The 18,134-nt window shown below is 41.4% G+C and overlaps 1 protein-coding gene across 8 annotated transcripts in view; it reads right to left on the reverse strand.

Annotated features, from left to right (window-relative positions):
• Window positions 1–18,134, reverse strand: part of VPS13D (vacuolar protein sorting 13 homolog D) — a 294,776-nt gene that overhangs the window by 228,954 nt on the left and 47,688 nt on the right. For all 8 annotated transcript variants that reach the window (XM_055261411.2, XM_055261410.2, XM_055261409.2 and 5 more), the window contains exons 20-24: window positions 16,938–17,089; window positions 12,834–13,865; window positions 8,175–8,265; window positions 5,357–5,483; window positions 2,752–2,932 (exon numbers count right to left, since the gene is read on the reverse strand). In XM_055261411.2, the coding sequence (XP_055117386.1) occupies window positions 2,752–2,932; window positions 5,357–5,483; window positions 8,175–8,265; window positions 12,834–13,865; window positions 16,938–17,089 (1,583 nt within the window). The remainder of the gene's footprint in view (window positions 1–2,751; window positions 2,933–5,356; window positions 5,484–8,174; window positions 8,266–12,833; window positions 13,866–16,937; window positions 17,090–18,134) is intronic.

The following is an 18,134-nucleotide window of genomic DNA, read 5'->3' on the forward strand; positions in this document are numbered from 1 at the left end:
GTGTTTTACATACTTGATACACTGTATGCTATTTCTCAATCTAAATTATTTTATAAAAGCATACGCAGACCATAAATGTAATATCATTTTATATCAAATAAAAAGTCTGACAATAAGAGTGTTGGCAAAGATATGAATTAAAAGAAATTATTATACACTGCTGATGGGAGACTATCATTGAGACAGCTGTTTTGGAAAACGATCTGGCTTTATCTAGTGAAGATAAATGTGTGCGCACCCTATGGCTCAGTAATTCTACTGCCAGGTATCTCAGAGATCAGAGAAAGTCTCAAGTATGTGCATCAGGACTCATAGTACACAAGAGCTAAACACTGTAAACAGCCCAAGTGTTCCAAAGGAAAATGGATAAATCATTTATACACAGAATGAAATGCAATGGTGAAAATAAATGCTATCGTATGTAACAATATGAATGAATCTTATCAACACACTAACTGAGGGAAAAAGCAAGTCAAGGAACATTAAATACGGTTTAACACCATTTTTATAAAGATCACAAGCAAAGCAAAAGATACCATTTAGGAATTTTTTCTTTTTAATTTTAAAGGATCTTATAGACCCAAAAATCACCAGAGTGGTTACCCGAGGAGTTGACAGGGGAACGGAATAGGGAAGGAACACAGCATATGCAGGCAGCTGTCTTCCTGATGTTTTAATTTCCAGTTACAGGTGGGTTCACAGATGTTCATCTTATTATTATACTCTGTAACATATATACATGCTACAGATAATCTTTTATAGGTGTAAAACGCTAATTTTTTTTTTGAGTTTTTAAAGAAAGAAAAAAAGGTTATATATTCCATGAGTAAATACATAGAAAAATGTATAGAAAAAAAAACAACAGAAACAAATTAAAACATGCTATAGTGCAGAGATACTAGTATGATTCTTTTTTCCAGATTTTCTATCATTTGATTATGCTACTTGTATATTTTTTAAAAATACATTCTCTGGAAGATACGCAGGAAACCAACAGCACTCATTGCTTCCAGGGAGAGAAACTAGACAGTTGGAGAAAAATAACTGAGGAGACTTTTCTCCAAATGCCCTTTTTCACTTTGCTACGGTACCAAATCAATATCTACCAAGTCAAACATTTTTTATTTAAATTAAAATGTAATTTTTAAAAATGCTGCCACTATAAAGTATCTATTTATTAAATTATAATCTTTTACCTAATAAAGTTTTATTTTTGTTTTTTTTTGAGTCATGGTCTGGCTCTGTCACCAAGGCTGAAGTGCAGGTGGCATGATCTCAGCTCACTGCAACCTCCACCTCCTGGGCTCAAGCCATCCTCCCACCTCAGCCTCCCAAGTACCTGGGACTACAGGCACATGCCTCATCACATCTGGCTAATTTCTGTATTTTTTTGTAGAGACAGAGTTCCACCATGTTGCCCAGGCTGGTCTCGAACTCCTAAGCTCAAGTGATTTGCCCGCCTCGACCCCCAAAGTGCTGGGATTACAGGTGTGAGCCACCACGCCTGGCCATAAAGTTTTTTTAAAAAAGGAAAAATAACACATTTTTTACAAAAGTACATTGTTGCTTTCTGTGGTTCCCAAACTGCACTGAGACACCACAGGGTGGTGAAGGCTTGCAGCTGTCAGGACTTTTTTTTTTTTTTTTTTTGAGACGGAGTCTCACTCTGTCGCCAGACTGGAGTGCAGTGGCGCCATCTCGGCTCACTCCAACCTCCGCCTCCCAGGTTCAAGCGATTCTCCTGCTTCAGCCTCCCGAATAGCTGGGACTACAGGCACATGCCACTATGCCCAGCTAATTTTTGTATTTTAGTAAAGACGGGGTTTCGCCATGTTGGCCAAGATGGTCTCGATCTCTGGACCTCGTGATCTGCCCACCTCAGCCTCCCAAAGTGCTAGGATTTACAGGCGTGAGCCACCACGCCCGGCTGCCAGGACATTTTAAATTTTTGAAGGAAAAACAACATCTGCCAGACACTGCACTAACTAGTAGCTTGTGGTAGTTGGCATTCAATAATAGATCATTCTATACTCCTTTCAGTAAGGTCTTATCTTTGCAAAGCTGGGTCTTCAGCGGTTGCTGTGATAAAAAGCAAGTACCGTAAGAAGATAAATGGGGACAGGAAGTGAGGGTTGTAATGTCCAACCTGATTCCAAGTTTGAGAAGTTATGCAATACCTAACATGCGCATACCTCCTACCAGTCACTGTGGTTCCTTAAGAATTAAATATTATTCTTTCCATTTATGTGTTATTATTTTTTCAAACACCTACTAAGTTGTTAGGACATATGTACTTGTTGTTTAGACTTACTTACTTTGTAAATGGAAATACCATTAGGTGTTTCCTTTGGCCTAGGATGTGCCATGAATAAACTACCAGGACCCCACGGGTGCCACCAACTCAGTTTAGAGCTTCTGATCTACTGCATTTAGAAAAAACCTACCACTTTCCAAGAAAAACATCCCCACTGAAGTCCTAAAAGGGACCAGAAGTCTTACGTGTTCTTTGTAAATCTCCCTTATCTTTTTTTACAGAAAGTAAAAGCTAAAGTTTGAAGGTAATTTAAGTGAGATACAATAAATAAGGAATAAAGCTCTTCAATCACACACAGATTTCTGTAGCTAATCTACACGGAGAACATATTAGCAAGGATATATTACCTTTACTCTTCCAGATTTATCTCTAGAGGCCTAAAAGTTCTACTGATCACTCAAACTGGAAAAGCAGCTTGGAGGGCCCAGGCTACCTACCGTCTGCCCCTCAATAGCAGCTCGCTGGCGCCCTAAGACATCTTGCAGCTGAGTGAAATGCTGAATGAAGGCCACCACCTCCGCCTGGAAACGCTGAGTATGCACATACTGCACAGAGGCCATCCGGAGGCTCACGCGAATGTCGTGTTCTCTCCGGAGCAGAGGGTCAGGCCGTCCATATCTAAAAATTAGGATAAAAGTGTGACTCAGATAACAGCAAGACACAAGTTAGTATTTCAAGAAAACTCAGGTTGGTTTAGGGGCTTCCCTAAAACCAGCTTTAATTATGAAATGGAAATCCAAAATTAGGCTTTACAAAGCAAACTCTAATAATTACTCCCTTTGTAAGCTTCTGTGATGGGATAAAGGTGTGATAGCCAGGAGTATAAACAGGTGGACAGCTCTAGCACTGAGGTCACTCAGAGGCCACTTGAGGCTCTGACCTTTCTCCCTGCCTCTTTTCCCTGCCCTGAAAGGTAACTATTCCTGCTCACCAAGTTCCTGGCAAAGATTGTGAGGATATAAGTGTGAAAAACAATAAAAATAAGGCCATGAATTAATGGGTAAAGAAAATTAGGCATCAGAATCAATGTTTCTGGGAAAAACTGTCTTCTAGAGGCAGAAAGACATCTTTTTACTTCAGTCAAATATAAGTCAAAGAGTTCTGGAATCTATAGTCGAAGATAAATTAGAAGACTTCTACAAATTGTTGTGAATTTAATGGAGCATGGTGCCATAAAAATATTATTAAATAGGACACAGTCAACCAACATTGCTGAGTACTTATTTTGGGCTAGGCGGAAAATAAAGAATTTTACATTAATTATCTGATTTATTTTAGAGTCATGACACCAAGGTATGTAACACAAACAAATCCATTTTCAACAGGGTATAATATAACCCCCCTAAAAATGAAAAAGCCCTCAGATATCTTCTTGAAACAGTTTTTCTCAACCTTGGTTGAACATCAGCATTAAAAAAAAAAAAAAAGACTGGCCAGGCACGGTGGCTCACGCCTATAATCCCAACACTTTGGGAGGCCCAGGCCGGTAGACTGCCTGACTTCAGGAGTTTGAGACTGGCAACATGGTGAAACCCTATCTCTCAAAAATACAAAAAATTAGCCGGGTGTGATGGTGCATGCCTGCGGTCCCAGCTACACAGAAGGCTGAAGTGGAAGAATCGCTTGAGCCTGGGAGGCAGAGGTTGCACTGAGCTGAGATCACACTACTGCACTGCAGTCTAGGTGACAGAGTGAGACCTCGTCTCAAAAAAAAAAAAAAAAAAAAAAAAAAAGAGACTGAGCATGGCCCTAGACCAATTAAATCAGAATACATAGAGGCAGACCTGGACATCTATATTTTCTAATACCTCTTAGATTAAAAAAAAAAAAAGGGTTGAAAACCACCATTTTAAACTCCCTATTTTCTGAGAAAAGCTTTTTTTTTTTTTTTTTTGAGATGGAGTTTCGCTCTTGTCACCCAGGCTGGAGTGCAGTGGCGCGATCCCGGCTCACTGCAACCTCCATCCCCCAGGTTCAAGCTATTCTCCTGCCTCAGCCTCCCAACTAGCTGGGATGACAGGTACCCGCCACCACACCCCACTAATTTTTATATTTTTGGTAGAGATGGGGTTTCATCATGTTGGCCAGGCTGGTCTCAAACTCCTGACCTCAGGTGATCTGCCTGCCTCAGCCTCCCAGAGTGCTGGGATTACAGGCGTGAGCTACCACGCCCGGTCCTGAGAAAATAATTCTTTAATAACCAGCCATGCCTAAAGATCCCTTTCTAAAATCTAACATAGAAACAATTCAATATAGATCATGTTTATAAACAAAAATGCATAATGAACTCATATCCTCAACAACCTTCTGAGGCTGAAATCATTCCAGAACTTTTAGAGCTACATGGAAGCTCAGAAATGTTCGAATGATTCAGTCCCCTTAATATATAGAAAAACTGATGCATGAAGACTACATGACTTGTCTCAGGACATACACCAAGTTCGTGGAAAACCAGCAAGAGAGCCCAGGGCTTTTAATAATCAGAAGTATTCAATCATACCCTATCTGGGGTGGGTGGGTGGGTGTGTGTGTATGCGTGTGTGTGTTGAGACAAGGCCCCCCTCCATCACTCAGGCTGGAGTGCAGTAGCACAGTCATGGCTCACTGCAGCCTCCAACTCCTGGGATTAAGGGATCCTCCCACCTCAGCCTCTCAAGTAGCTAGAACTACAGTTGCATACCACCACACACAGATGGCTTTTTTCTTCTACAGAGACAGTGTCTATGTTGCCCAGGGTGGTCTCGAACTCCTGGCTTCAAGCAATCCATCTGCCTTGGCCTCCCAAAGAGCTTAGATTACAGGCATGACCCACCGCACCTAACTCATACCCCATCTGTTTATGAAGCTTTAAGTAGCCCACTTCAACACAGATCCATTTTAATGAAATTTAAAGCCAGGAAGAACTCCTCATAATAACTTCTCAATTTCACCTCTAAGAAGGTAAAAACTTTTTAAAGTTTTCTTCATTGTCTAGCCAACAAGAATCTGAAACAGCAAGTATTATGATAAAATATCAAGTCAGAAAAAGATTGACATTTTTACTTAAAAGTCTGGAAGATGAGTGCTTCTTCACCACTGGTAGTGAACCGTTCTCTGTAGAACTCTCCATGGGATGTGAGGTCACTTAGAGACAGACTCCCAATGCTGCCCTGTAAGGCCAGGTCTCCCTCTAGGGATGATAAAGTTAGAACACATTACTATGTATCCTTTTTTGTCACACAACTTAAATATGTCTGTAACAAAACCTGGTATACACATGCCTCAGACTTTTCACTTTGTAATCAAACCTCAAAAGCAAATTTTCATGTTCCAATATACCCCGAAAAGTATTTTATGCAATATTTAAAACAAAGTCTCAATGTAAAAAAAGAAAAAAAAAAAAGTCTCAATGCAGAATTCCAAAGGGGACTGAAATAATATGGCAACATTACTTTTTTTTTTTTTTTTTGAGACGGAGTCTAGCTCTGTCGCCCAGGCTGGAGTACAGTGGCGCAATCTGGGGTCACTGCAAGCTCTGCCTCCCGGGTTCACGCCATTCTCCTGCCTCAGCCTCCCGAGTAGCTGGGACCACAGGCACCCGCCACCATGCCTAACTAATTTTCTGTATTTTTAGTAGAGACAGGGTTTCACCATGTTAGCCAGGATGGTCTCGATCTCCTGACCTCGTGATCCGCCCGCCTTGGCCTCCCAAAGTGCTAGGATTACAGGCGTGAGCCACCGCGCCCGGCAACATTGCACATTTAAAGGATAAAACCTTTATAAATACAGACAGAAACTTGATGCTTTCTGAGATGAGATCACTAACTAGAATTAAACATCGTTAGGTCTATTAATTATACTCTGGATAAAAGAATAAAGGAGGACGTGTCAGAAACATGTCAGGTATTCAAGCAACATTAAGAGTGTTTTAGTGTGATTTAATGAAAGACCAAAATTAATGACGTAGATAGGCACTGGAGACACAGATTTGAAACTACTCTGATATATGAGTGAAGTTTCTGGAAGGTGGAAAGAAGAACGAAGACATGACTGAAACATGTACGACTAGAATGTGAATCTATAATGAGTCATTATTAACACTGTATGGATACTAAAAAGGAATATTCTGAACTGTTGCCCCTGTAAAATAAAATTTATTATAATTATCGTTATAAAACAATTACTAAAGTATATTTGGCATGCTAGTTCAGCTCCCAATGAATTGAAAACACAATTTTTTTTTTTTTTTGAGACAGGGTCTCACTCTGTCGCCCAGGCTACAGTGAGTGCAGTGGCACAATCATGGCTCACTGCAGCCTTGACCTTCCAGGCTCAAGCAATCCAATCACCTCAGCCTCTTGAGTAGCTGGGACTACAGGCACTGGCCACCACAACTGGTTAATTTTTACTATTTTTTGGTAGAGATGAGGTCTCACTATGTTGCCCAGGCTTGTCTCAAACTCCTAACCTCAGCCTCCCAAAGTGCTGGGATTACAGGTGTGAGCCACTGTGCCCAGCCACATACTTATTTTAGATACCTAATGTCTTCTAACAAAAATACCCAAGCTTTTACCAATCTTAAAGGCCATTAACAGGAATACGCTGTAAGAAGAAGAAGAAAAAAAAAAAGCCAATCTCCTCTAAGAAGCTTTTCTAAAATAATTGCACAAGGCATGAAACCTCAGCCTCAGTTCATTCCTTCCCCAAAAGACATTCTTGTTTTTACTAGAGCATCAACATGAGCTTTGTAATCTTCGATAATTAGGGAAGGAAAAATGTTTTACTTCACACTTCATAAATCTCTACCTAAAGGCTGGATATGGTGGCTCACACCTGTAATCCCAGCACTGTGGGAGGCCAAAGTGGATGGATGGTTTGAGTCCAGGAGTTTGAAACCAGTCTGGCCAACATGGCGAAATCCTGTCTCCATAGTTTAAAAAAATAAGTTAAAATATTATTTTTTTAAAATCCTACTATTTAGAACCTGATGTAGCTGATCACTTGTATTCAGCTAAGAATTTTAACTTACAAAGTCCCATTAGAGAGAATGCTGGCCAGGTGCTGTGGCTCACACCTGTAATCCCAGCACTTTGGGAGGCAGAGGCAGGAGGATCACCTGAGGCCAGGAGTTCGAGACCAGCCTGGTCAACACGGTGAAACACCGTCTCTACCAAAAATACAAAAATTAGCTGGGCATGGTGGCGTGCACCTGTAATTCCAGCTATCTGGAAGGCTGAGGCACAAGAATCACTTGAATCCAGGAGGCGGAGGCTGCAGTGAGCCAAGATTGCACCACTGCACTCCAGCCTGGGCAACCAAGCGAGACCCTGTCTCAAGAACACAGAATAAAGAATGCCAGCTTTGCTACAATGTCCTCCTGCATAACACCATGGCCTCTACTGGTAGCTCCCCCAATTTATGACTCTAGATGCAGTCATATCCTCTGATTTCCCAGAGACAGCTCTGTTGTATGCCCGTTTTCTAGGTGTAATTATATTAATGATGTCCCCTTTAACTCTCAAAAATATCCCAATTTGAACAAAAAAAAAAGTTATATGGGCACCCTAGATAGAGTATGTTGAAAACACAGATAGACACCAGGGCTCCATCTCAACTTAATCAGATTCTTGGGAAGGAGATGAGAGACAGGAGGAGGGAAGCGGCTGTGCCAACACCTGCACTTTTAACAAGCTATCCAGATGATTCTGATCCACAAGCCAGCATTTGGGAACCACCAACATGAATCCTGGCCAGACTAATAACCACAATCAAGCCACTGCCACACCTTACTCAGCACGTGAGGACAATCAATTTGTGATCACAATGTTCAAGTGCTGACCAGATTTTGCAAGTTTGCTTCCCTCCGTCCCCCATCACTTACCAATCATTTCCAGGTGTGCTACCAATTTGGACACACTTGCTTTGGCAAGCTCACTGGTGGTCTTATTCAGCACTAGAGAAAGTGAATGAACCTAGAAACAGACAAGATAAAGCAAGGCCAATATTACTAGGGAGAAAAGGTATCTTTCAGGAAAATGGCAGAGCAATCAAGGAAAATGCAGAAAGGCTTGGGAAATTTGAAGGTAATGCTTTTAACGATGCCAATTTCACTTCAGCTTTCTTAAGCCAGAGAAACCACGACCTGAGAACAGGGCGGAGACTGGACAGTCTAAATTTCAATTTCTGTCCTAGACCGGTGGACAGCTGTGCCGGGCAGCTCCTCCTGGCTGACTAAAGTCCCAGCTATGCCCGGTCTGTGCCACCTGTCCTGACTCGTGTCTCACTGCTTAACAAACCACCCAAAAATGCTGTCACTTCAAATAAATTTCAGTTTCTGTGGTGCCTTCTCTATGCTTGCCTTGTCTATTTTCTGTTCATGAGATACTTTACATTATAAAACCAATTTTTCTCATTTTGGCATTCATCATTAATATTATACAATTCTATAGTAACTCAAACAGATCCATTAAATCTCATTTTAATAAATTTTTCAAAACAAAATGGTAAATATGATTTAGAATCCCATTTACTGCCTTTAAACAAATATTTAATAGAAGCCCACCATTAATCAACTAAGACTTCACCTAGAAGCCATAATCAAAGATTTTCTTTCCCAGGGACAACTATAAATAGAAGAAAAAATCTCCTGTCTTGGGAGTAGCATTCTTTGTAACAAATAAATTTCACAATGCAATACTGTAATTGTAACTATTAAAAAGATCTTGTATGTCTAGGATTTGTTGAGTCAGTTCCCAACAACCTTTTTTGCTTTGAGTAACATCACAGGGGACAAAACATTGATGGAAGAGAAGGAAGGAGTGAGGAAAAGACTAGAGAGCAGATTTAATCTTCAATTCACACCCACCACTTCCTAACAGCAGGGACCATGCCTTCACCCCTTTGTCTTCAGTGCCTGCCACAAAGTAGGTACTCAGGAAATGTTTGGTGCAAGAATAATCAGGAGGAAAAAAAGATGGGAAAAGAAAAAAGGAATGTAATAGAAGGAAAGGAAGAAGGAAAATCATTTATAGAAGAAGACAGAGAAAAAGCAGTGGGTTATTATAGTTGGAGCAATGACTTTGTGGGGGGAACTCCAGTTCCCTTGCAGTACGATTTCTGACACAGACACAGAAGGAATCTCAAGGTGAGATCATCATGGGGGAATTAAAAACCTCTAGTCAGCTGGATGCAGTGGCTCACACCTGTAATCTCAGCACTTTGGGAGGCAGAGGCAGGAGGATCACTTGAGGTCAGGAGTTCAAGACCAGCCTGGCCAACATGATGAAACCCCGTCTCTACTAAAAATAGAAAAACTAGCTGGGCATGGTGGCAGGCGTCTATAATTCCAGCTATTTGGAAGGCAGAGGCAAAAGAATCGCTTGAACCCAGGAGGCAGAGGTTGCAGTGGGCCACGATCGCACCACTGCACTACAGCCTGGGCGATAGGGCAAGACTCTGTCTCAAAAAAATAAAATAAAAATAATGAAAACCTCTAGTTTAATTTTACCAAAAGAACATGTACACTGGGTCTAAAAATGCTTTGTTTGGAGGAATCCAACCACCACCACCACTTGAACCAGCTCTTCGCATGAATCTTAGTGTCACTAACGGATGACGATCAGACGCTGTATGCCTCCTGCCTCAATGCAACAGGAAGCACTCAGCAGCTCCTCTGGCATGTTCTTACCAAGCTGAACTGAATCTGATGGGGTCTCTAGAGCTAACATCCACTTGTTAAAATAAAGGATAAAAGAAGTCAAACAGTCAAACAAGAAAACACAAACCTAAAATGTAGGACACTCTACAAAGCACTAACCCAGTTTCTATAACAAGTTAATAGGTGGTGGGGTTGGAGGGGGACAGATATACTATAATTAAAACAGATTTAAAAGACATGACAGCAAATGTAACATGGAACCTTACCCGGATCCTGATTCAAAAAAATTCATGCATCAGTCTGGGCACAGTGGCTCATGCCTATAATCCCAGCACTTTGGGAGGCCAAGGCAGGCCGATCACTTGAGGCCAGGAGTTCGAGACCAGCCTGGTCAACATGGTGAAACCCCGTCTCCACTAAAAACACAAAGGTTAGCAGGGTGTGGTGGCACACGCCTGTAGTCCCAGCTACTCGGGGGACTGAGGCAGAATAGCTCGAACCCAGGAGGCAGAGGCTGCAGTGAGCCAAGATCACACCATTGCACTCCAGCCTGGGCAACAGAGCAAGACTCCTTCGAAAAGAAAAAAGGAAAGGAAAGGAAAGGGGAGGGGAGGGGGGGAGGGGAGGGGAGGGGGGGAGGGGAGGGGAGGGGAGGGGGGGAGGGGAGGGAAAAGGGAAGAGAAAGGGAAAAGGGAAGGGAAAGGGAAAAGGGAAGGAGGAAGGAAGGCAGGAAGAAATTCATGCATCATTTTATTTAATTCTCCTTATTTTGTAAATGAGAAAACTTTGGCTTACGAAAGCACAGTATTCTACTGAATTATAGAGACCAACAGAATAGAAAGATTCCTCTACAATCCACCAATAAAAGGGCATTTTTGAGACAATCAGAGAATCTGATTTTGGACTGGTGTTAGAATATACCAAGGAATTCTTGTTAGTTGGACGTGACAATGCATTGTGGTATGTCCATTGCTTTTTTAGAAATAAATACTGAAGTATGTAGAGAGAAAATGATATATCTGGAATTTGCTTTAAAATACTTCAGCAGGCCGAGCGTGGTGGCTCACTCCTGTAATCCCAGCACTTTGGGAGACTGAGGCAGGCGGATCACTTGAGGTCAGGAGTTTAAGACCAGCCTGGCCAACATGATGAAACTCCTTCTCTACTACAACTACAAAATTAGACAGGCATGGTGACGCGCACCTGTAATCCCAGCTACTCGGGAGACTGAGGCAGAAGAATCGCTTGAACCCAGGAGGCAGAGGTTGCAGTGAGCCAAGATCATGCCTCTGCACTCCAGCCTGGGCAACAGAGCGAGACTCCATCTCAAAATAAATAAGTAAATAAAGACATAAAATAAAATACTTCAGCAAAGAAAAAAAGCCATAAAGTAAATGTGATGAATTATAGGACTGGGCAAATGGGGGTTCATTATACTGTTTCTCTGTGATGTATCTGAATTTTTTCACAATAAAAATGTTTTTCAAAAATTCTTATTTTAAAAAATGCATTGTTGAGGGACACTTATCCAGTCCTGTTCCCTTGTAGAACCTGCCACATCAATCGAGGCAAAGCCCTCTGGGAGCACTGCATTTTCAACACCAAAGAGTTCCTGACACAGACCATCACAGGCACTGCAAGAATAAAGTTCCAGGTACAGACACATGAAGCCCAAAGGAATGGCTAACGCCTCTCCATGTTCCAACCACCTTGCTAAACCAAAGGTACCAGAGGCCTCGGAGTACTGCAAAGTCATTCATTCACCAGACACTGAACAAGAAGGGTAAGCTGGTCCTTTCCCATCTCTCCCCTGAGATGTCTTCCATTTCTAGAGGAATGAAGCCTACTATCAGCTAGGGAAATAAGAAAATGGCAACAGGATAAAATGTGATTCTCCTCCCTGACTTCTCCCCAGCAGTAAGTGCAAGTCCACACACGCTAAGACATGTGGATGAAGAACATCCTTGAGGCACACAAATGTTACCAGCCACAGCCGGGGTTCCAGGGTTCTGGATGAGTGCTAGTGACAGCAGGCCTATGTGCCCTCAAATGGGCTATTCAGGTTAACTGCTTTCACATCCTGCTGGTCTATCACACAGAGCAGAATAGCCTTAAACTCAAATGCTGTCTTTTTCATGGTTTTTTTTTCTTAATACTTACAGTATGAGTATCAAGGACAAGTTATAAGTATGGTAATCCATGTAATATAAAAATAATAATGGCTACCATTCATTAAATCCTTATTGTGTGCCACACACTGTGTGGAGGGTCTTACAACAACCCTATGATGGGGGGGCACCACTGAACATCCTCAGTTACTCATGAAAACATTAAGGGCAAAAGAGGCTAAGTGGTTTGCCCCAGGCCACATAGCTATACGGGTACAGTGAAAGTACCAGGACTCAAACTCAGGCAGTCCAACTTTTGAGACCATTCTTAACAGTTACGCTGTTGCCCTCAATGAAAGCAAATAATGTTCTGAAAGAATGGGGAGACAGAAACAAAAGCCACACTTTAAAGTTGCTATTACAGATTACACACTTTGCTAGGTACCTTCCACACATCACCTCATTTAGTCATCTTAGATGATGGAAGATGAGGAAACTATGGTTCAGAGAAGCAAAGTAACTCCACTGAATTATAGAGCTCAAAGGAAAGGCAAGATTCTTAAACCACTTACTTTCCCTGCCTCCAGATGGGATTTACAGTAAAACCTTTCCCAAAATATTCACGTCTACCTTTGGTAGCAAACACCTAGAAGACTAGATAGCTCCCCTGCCAACAAGAGATATTTTCCAAAGTAAATGTAAAATGCTTGTATTTAAATCAACAAGCCCAAATCCATTTTTAGAGCTTAAGGGAGCCAAAGGGAACTGAGGATACCTTGAGATCCAGTTTGGTGTTCACTGGATCCTGAAGTCCAGACTCCATGGAGGCATGTGGTTCTGACTTCACGTTGTGTAGAATGCCCTCAGGAGGCAGCCTCATCGCGTGGTTGTCTGCAGTGGAGCCGATTCCAAAAAAGTCTAATATCACAACCCAGGTTTGCAGTGTGATCAGCACATCCAAGCAATTAAAATCAACATCAATGCTCCGGTTAACTCGATTGTAACTGGAAGAGAATTCTGGATGTTTCTTATCTACCAAGAATATGTTGATGTGGACTAAGGAATCATCAAATTTACTCTTTCCAACAAGTATCTTGGGCTCATCCGCTGTCGGAGAAGGAGGTGGGGTCAAGGGATAGTCCTTGTCTTGGACCTCCTTTTGCTTTTTCCGGGATGCAGAGGTGGGCCTTTGATACAACTGGAAGACGTTAGGAGCTTCTTCCATGTGGCAGGGGAGAGACCGAGGCATATCGGGATATTCCACATTGGACACTGAGGGGCAAGACTGAGAAAGGTATTCTTTTTGTGCTAAACTAGATGGCTTAGGGGCTCCTCGAGACACCATCAAGTTCTTATATTTAGAATCTGGATTCTTCTCCAGTAAGTCCTCCATCAGCAGAGAACGCAGGGCAATCTGAATAGATAAAGTCTGGGGATGGTCTTTACTGAATTCCACCTCAAAGTCCTGAAACTTTAAGCTCACAAGACCTTGGGCCCCCAAAGTCAGATCTCCACTTAGCTGAACCTGAAGCTCTGATATACAAAAGGTGGCTTGAATCTGAGTAAAGGATCTGACTTCCTTCACTGACAATGACTTCTGAGAGGTGTTAGAAAGGCTGGAGTGGCTGAACAATCCATTCTCCTTCCTTTCAGCAGAAGATTCTCCACAGGTACTGAGGGGAGGCAGAGGAGAATCAGGGCAAGGGGAGGAGGTAGCACTGGTTGGATACTTATTCAGATCTTCGCTGTACACGAGATTGTCCAGGGTTTGTAAAACCTGCTCATATACATGCTTTGCTAACACCACCTGTATTGAAAAGAGAAAAATTCAGTTACTCTACTACTATTATTAAATGCACATAGATGTAATGCCCATAAATGTCTACAGTTGCTACATGATTTCTACATGAGGCTGTAAGTTAGCTGATAGCAAAGGCTATCTCTTTTCATTTCTTTTCTGTCCTTACCTCTTTTTGCCCCACTTCTATTCACAAAGCCCTCCCTCAGCACCCTATACAATAATCTACATACAATAAGAGTTCAATAAGTACTGTGGATTATGCCTGAATCAACAAAGTCACTTTTTCTGACCCCACAAAAATGAATGCAGAAACTGAAGAGTGTTGACAAAAGTCTGGCGTGGATACACCACAGGATTGAGAAACAAGGTTCATGGTTCTAAAACTGGCTGATCACCACCAGTTAGTGTAACGGCCAATGTTTAGTACTGGTAGTACTTTTTAGATAAAAATGATGATGATCCATGATTAGTTATGTTTCCTTTCTCCTTTGCTTCATTTTTAATTACAATTTCTTATTAAAAATATTTTCAGCCAGGCACAGTGGCTCACGTCTGTAATCCCAGCCCTTTGAGAGGCCGAGGCAGGCGGATTGTGTGAGCCCAGGAGTTCAAGAGCAGCTTGGGCTACATGGTGAAACTCTGTCTCCACAAAAAATACAAAATTAGCAGAGTGTGGTGGCACAGGCCTGTAGTCCCAGCTACTTAGGAAGCAGGGGTGGGAGGACCGCTTGAGCCCAGGAGGTGCAGGACACAGTGAGCTGAGATCATGCCACTGCACTCCAGCCTGGGCCACAGAGCAAGACCCTGTCTCAAAAAAAAAAAAAAAAAAAATTTTTTTCAGGCAAGTTTTTTATTTAATGAAGGGCAATTTTTAACAGAAGAATTCCAACCAATAGATACAGAAATAATGATGGAATTAGAAAAAGTGACCATTTTGTAACCTCTAATTAAATAATGTGTGCCATCGAAGTTCATTAGTGGAATAAACCATTATGTGAATGACTGACAGGGAATTTTGCAATGGAGAAATCAAGGCTCTTGCCACCTAAATACAATTATCCACTTTAACATCAATAAGAGAGAAAAAAGACATGATTATGTGCCTCCTGATATAAGGTAATATGAAGTATACGGCACCACCTACCTGAAGCCTACGCCCCAACTCCCCTGCCAAAAAAGAAACCTGAATCCAGTCAAACCTATAGAACTAAACCTGTTCTATAGATTTTACAGGAAATATGCGGGAGAACAAGTTAAGTGGCACACGAACAGCCAAGTCCAGAAAGTGGGACGTTCTACAGGACAACTGACTTAATTCCACAACAAAATATGACATAGGGGGACAAAAAAGAGAGGGAAACTAGATGAACAGAGACCTACACAATGTATCACCCAAATGCAATGCTTCTAATTGTCTGTATCCTGATTCCAACAAACCCAAAACAAAGACATTTTTGAGATGATCCAAAATATTTCTGAAATCTGAAAATCGATTAAAATTTAGATAGTATCAAAGAATGCTCATTAATTTTGTAAGGCATGAAATACCACTGTGGTTATGTAAGAAGAAGCACCTAGTTTTTGGAAATACACTCTAAATACATAGGGGTGATAATGGCATGACATCTGGGATTTACCTTAAAATATTTCACCAAAAAAAAAAAAAAAAAAAACAGATAAAACAAACGTGGCAAAATCTTCATAAGTGGAATCAGAGTGATGGGAACATAAAGCTCATTAGACTATTCCACTTTTGTATAGGTTTACATTCTTTCATAATCAACTTTTTAAAAAATTAAATTATTAAAATTACTAATCAATTATTAACGAATTCAAATAATTATATTAAACAATTATTTTTAAAGAAAGAATTATCTAAAATAACGTTTTTAAGATTTTCATCAAAACAACAGTTAAGTCAATGGTAACCATACGAATAAGTCAACATAGGCCGGCCGCGGTGGCTCACACCTGTAATCCCAGCACTTTGGGGGGCCGAGGCAGGAGGATCACTTGAAGCAAGGAGTTCAAGACCAGCCTGGCCAACATGGTGAAACCCCGTCTCTACTAAAAATACAAAAATTAGCCAGCATGGTGGCGAATGCCTGTAATCACAGCTAGCTGGGAGGCTGAAGCAGGAGAACTGCTTGAATCTGGGAGGCAGAGATTGCAACGAGCCAAGATCACGCCACTGGCACTCCAGCCTGAGACTCTGTCTCAAAAAACAAAGTAAGTCAACATAATCCAATAGAACTTATATCACATGCTAGATTTAAGGTGAAAAATTTGTCCTGGTAGCTACCACTGATGGGGCAAAGGCTTAGTCTGAGAGGGGAAAGCTTTGGAGTAGTTCTCTCAGGGGTCCCAGAGACCCCGGGAGGAACCACGAATACCAAAAGGCAGGCCCACTCCATAAACAGCACTCCTGGGTTACTCCAGAGCAGCTGCCAGACACAGACCAACTACTGTTGTGCCAGATACAGACCACAGACCGTCCTAAGAGCCTGCCTGTCATTGCTGTTTTATAATGTACTGCTCTTTGCTCTTGTCCCTGTGAAATCAGGGAAAATGACACTTTTGAAGGAAAAAAAAGAAAAGGTGTATACATACACGCATGCCCATAAAAAAAGAAATCCCTATCCTGGCCCATTTCATTTCAGAGAGGGCAGGACTAATTCTCTGTTGAAAGGATCTGTCCACAGCTCAGATGATCACAATGTTTCATAGGCTGGGTTCAGTATGTCTAAGTGTGACAAGAATGATATTCTCCTGGGAAAGGAGACTCCGACTCTGTAAGCAATCATTTCCCCATTGCTGAATGTCAATGGAATGAAGAATCTGCCATCTTCCTCTAGATAACCCACCCCTCCTCCATATGAAAAAGGCTGACAAGACGGATTCCCCATGACAAAAGGATTCCACAATTATTGGAACAAGGTTTCAACAATGGTATTATGCATGGGTGATAGATCTTTGAAAATATATTTTCCTTCCAACATGTAATATACATAAATATATGTCATATTTATAGAGTATTAATATAAACATATGACTTCAACTGCCCTGACATGAATTTACCTGAACTGGATTGACAAATTTTCCTTCAATCTTCATGATGCTAGAAGTTCCCAGGTCATCTGGGCTAAGAGAAAAAGTCAATTCAGATTCTCTCTCTATAGGGATCTTCTCCAGTTTAAACTGAATGGTGGTGTTGTTCAGGATGTGAAAAGCTGGCATAAAAGAGACGAAATGATAGACCATAAACCTTAATATTTACTTCATTACTGCTGATTAAACGCAGAATATACAAAATACAGCCCATGAGTTACACTTAGATCAGGAGGGCAGGTTAGCCTGGCACCTGGGGTCTATGATTGAGAGAGCAAACCTTGACAGCTATCCTGAGGCCAAAACTCATAGCAAGCTGAGGTACAAGATACATTTACACAAAAAAAGAAACAATATTTTCATCACATGCTCCACTTAGTAGCTTCAAAATACGATGTGGCGAACATTATTGCAGTCCAGAGACTACATTATGCTTCTCTGAGCCACCCAAGCTGGCATTTTCCAAACCAAATTATTCACCCTTACCTAGCTTTCAGATACAGATGTATCCCTCTTATTAGGCCTAAATCAGAATCTAGGACAGTACAAGTTCTAAGTAAACAACTTTTATCCAAGCAGAGAAAGCAATCTTTTGATAAGTATAAAAACAAATCAGTGAATTAACATCTAATAACCACAGAAGGGTAAGTTCTCAAAGGCATTAATTTCGTCACCAATGAATAAAGCCGTGCTCCAGGGCTTACCTGATCTCTGTGTGCCAAGACCAACAGATTGGACTGTTTGGTTTTAGCTGATCAGATCCAGAATACAAACATAAGCTTTTATTCTTAGAACCCTGGACCAACCCATTATAGAAGAAGATGGCAGAATATTAAAGAAGATAATATCCACAAACTATTTACATCAACCCCTTGAGGTATCTTGGGCTAAAATATTTAACTAGGAAGGATCTACAGCTTGGGAACAGAAAATCAGATATATTTGACCAAATTAAACAATACTTTAACAACATCCATCCACTGAAGCATCTCTGTAAATGAGCACTCATCCAATTTCAAACTGGAACACTTTAAAAAAATAAATTCCTGCCCGGGTGCGGTTGGTCACACCTGTAATCCCAACACTTTGGGAGGCCAAGGCAGGCAGATCACCTGAGGTCACGAGTTCGAGACCAGCCTGGCCAACATGGTGAAACCCTGTCTCTAC

Source organism: Symphalangus syndactylus, chromosome 22 (assembly GCF_028878055.3).
Source record: "Symphalangus syndactylus isolate Jambi chromosome 22, NHGRI_mSymSyn1-v2.1_pri, whole genome shotgun sequence".
In the NCBI taxonomy this organism is placed as follows: domain Eukaryota; kingdom Metazoa; phylum Chordata; class Mammalia; order Primates; family Hylobatidae; genus Symphalangus; species Symphalangus syndactylus.